General features: G+C 55.2%; 1 protein-coding gene across 1 annotated transcript in view; it reads left to right on the top strand.

Annotated features, from left to right (window-relative positions):
* The first annotated feature begins 1847 nt into the window (after window positions 1-1847).
* The window catches only part of LOC144487583 (uncharacterized), a 69083-nt gene continuing 67908 nt past the window's right edge, over window positions 1848-3022 (top strand). The window contains exon 1 of the mRNA XM_078205668.1: window positions 1848-2007. Coding sequence (XP_078061794.1) covers window positions 1950-2007 — 58 coding nt within the window. The 5' untranslated portion in view covers window positions 1848-1949. The remainder of the gene's footprint in view (window positions 2008-3022) is intronic.

Here is a 3022-nt window from a genome sequence, read left to right as displayed (position 1 = left end):
GTGTGAGTGTGCGTGTGTGAGTGTGAGTGTGTGTGAGTGTGTGTGAGTGTGTGTGTGTGTGTGAGTGTGTGTGTGAGTGTGTGTGTGTGAGAGCGTGTGTGTGTCTCTGAAAGTGTGTGTGTGTGTGAGTATGTGTGTGTGAGAGTGTGTGTGAGTGTGTGAGTGTGTGTGAGTGAGAGAGTGTGTGTGAGTGTGTGTGTGTGTGAGAGCGTGTGTGTGTCTCTGAAAGTGTGTGTGTGTGTGTGAGTGTGTGAGAGTGTGTGTGAATGTGTGTGTGTGAGTGTGTGTGTGTGTGAGTGTGTGTGTGTGTGAGTGAGAGTGTGTGTGTGTGTGAGAGCGTGTGTGTGTCTCTGAAAGTGTGTGAGTGTGTGTGTGAGTGAGTGTGTGTGTGTGTGTGTGTGTGTGTGAGAGTGTGTGTGAGAGTGTGTGTGTATGTGTGAGTGTGTGTGTCTGAGTGTGTATCTGTGTGTATATGTGAGTGTGTGAGTGTGTGTGTGTAAGAATGTGTGTGAGAGTGTGTGAGCGTGCGACTGTGAGTGTGTAAGTGTGAGAGAGTGTGAGCAGGGGGCAGTGAGGGATTGGGGGGCAGGGGGCAGTGGGGGGCAAGGGGGAGTGGAGGGCAGGCGGAGTGGGGAGCAGGGGGAAGTGGGGGGACGAGGGGAGTGGGGGGTCGGGGTAGTGGGGGACAGGGGGGATTGGGGGGCAGAGGGGAGTGGGGGGGCCGGGGGGAGTGGAGGGCAGGGGGAGTGGGTGGCTGGGGGTAGTGGGGGGCAGGGGGAAATGGGGGATGGGAGGATTGGGGGGCAGAGGGGAGTGGGGGGGTAGGCGCAGTTGGGGTGGGGGGAGTGGGGGTGGAGGGGAGTGGGGGTAGCAGTGAGTGGGGAGCCGGGGGAGTGGGGGTGGGGGGGAGTGGGGAGCAGGGGAAGTGGGGGCCAGGGGGGAGTGGGGAGCAGGGAGAGTGGGGGGGCTGGGGGGGAGTGGGGGAGCGGGAGGAATTGGGGGGTGGGGGAGTGGGGGCGGGAAGAGTGGAAGGCAGGGAGGAGTGGGGGGTGGGGGGAAGTGGAGGACAGGGGGAGTGGGGTTGGGGGTGAGTGGGGGTGGGGGAAGTGGGGGGCAGGGGGGAGTGGGGAGCAGGGGAGTGTGGGGGGCAGGGGAGTGGGGGCAGGGGGAGTGGGGGGGCAGGGGCAGTGTGGGGCAGCAGGAGTGGGGGCAGGGGGAGTGGGGTGCAGGGAGGAGTGGGGGTGGGGGAAGTGGGGGGGGCAGTGGGAGTGGGGAGCAGGGGAGTGTGGGGGGCAGGGGAATGGGGCAGGGGGAGTGGGGGGGCAGGGGCAGTGGGGGGGGCAGGGGCAATGGGGGGCAGCAGGAGTGGGGGCAGGGGGAGTGGGGGACAGGGGGAAGTGGGGGGCCAGGGGGGGTCCTTTTCCTGCAGCAGAGGCAGTGAGAGGGAGAGGAAAAGCAGACACAAAGTGGCTGGCAGCGGGGCAGCTGCTCCGAGCCATGAGATTATTACAGTGGATCGGAATTCTGGCTGGAACGCAGGAAAGGATGTCCAGAACCGAAGGCAGACCCAAAATAAGAAAAATTAATACATTTACAAATAGAAGTGCGGTCAAACACCAAAATGACCACAAGCTCCCGGAATAAGTCCGAATAACAGCACTGAGGGGCGGAATTATTTGTCTGGGTTGCCACACTCACCCCCCCCCCCCACACATTGTGATCTCGGACTCTGGGGCCAGGTATAGTTGTAACCAGGGGAAGGGTTTTTTCTCTCTCTCTCTCTGTGGTTAACTCTGCTCCTTCCTCTTAGTGAATGGTAGCAGCCACAGCGTCATGTGACTGGCTCTGACTGTCAATAGAAATAGTATAAAAGGTTGGAGCTGACAGCAAAACGCAACAATTACAGAATCACCAGCCATTCACAGCTCTCAGCAGCAAGGTCACTGAAGATGAGGATTTTCCTTCTTCTCACGCTCCTCGGATTGCTGGGCCAGTCCTGGTGCAGAGGTAAGGATTTCTGTCTCGATAATAAATCCAGCAGTGTATTCAGCTGTTAGTGAGGCTGGAACTATCCGGGGAGGTTATTACACTACAGGCTGATAGAATTCCTACAGAAACCTCTCCACATTAGGATATTCCTCCCTTCCTCAGGAATATTTTCGATAAGTAGTCTCTGTTGTAACGTTGGGTTATTTATTTAAATATTTATTAAACTATTGTTAAGGAGCTGAGTGCGAATCCTTTATATTTTCAACATCCCATCTGTAATCTATTCAGAGAGCTCTCTGGGTCTGCGTTACACTCATTATACCAATGTGGCATTTTCACTGTCAGGTTATTTCCTGGGGCTAGTTTCCCCCTCACACGGACCCCCACCCCACTGACCCCCCCATCCTCAAACGCTCTGTGAGCACCTGAGCCAGTGACCTTGTGATGATTCACTTGGAGTAGAAACCCTTTACCATGACTCTGCGATCTTATACAATGATCCTGTGACCTTATACAGTGACCTTGAGGTCCCTTGGCCCTGCAATCCCCTTCCCATCGTAAGGTCAGAAGTGGGGATGTTCGCTGATGACTGCACAATGTTCAGTATCCTTCGTAACCCTCCTCAGATACTGAAGCGGTCCCTATCCCTCAGGGGAGTGTCCAAGGCCCAACCATCTTCAGCTGCTTCATCAATGTCCTTTCTTCTATTATAAGGTCAGAGGTGGGGATATGCGCTGATGACTGCACAACGTTTACCATTTGTTACTCCTCAGTATATAACCCCTCAGACACTGAAGCGGTTCATGTCCAAATGCAGCAAGACCTGGACAATATCCAGACTTGGGCTGACAAGTGGCAAATAACATTCGAGTCACACAAGTGCCAGGAAATGACCATCTCCAACAAGAGAGGATCCAACCATATCACACCATGACATTCAATGGCAATATCATCATTGAATCCATCACTATAAACATCCTGAGGGTTACCACTGACCAGTAACTGAACTGGACCCAGCCATATAAATATTGTG

Source organism: Mustelus asterias, unplaced genomic scaffold (assembly GCF_964213995.1).
Source record: "Mustelus asterias unplaced genomic scaffold, sMusAst1.hap1.1 HAP1_SCAFFOLD_897, whole genome shotgun sequence".
NCBI lineage: Eukaryota > Metazoa > Chordata > Chondrichthyes > Carcharhiniformes > Triakidae > Mustelus > Mustelus asterias.
The sequence above is the reverse complement of the archived record's forward strand: the minus strand, read 5'-3'. Positions and strand labels throughout refer to the sequence as shown.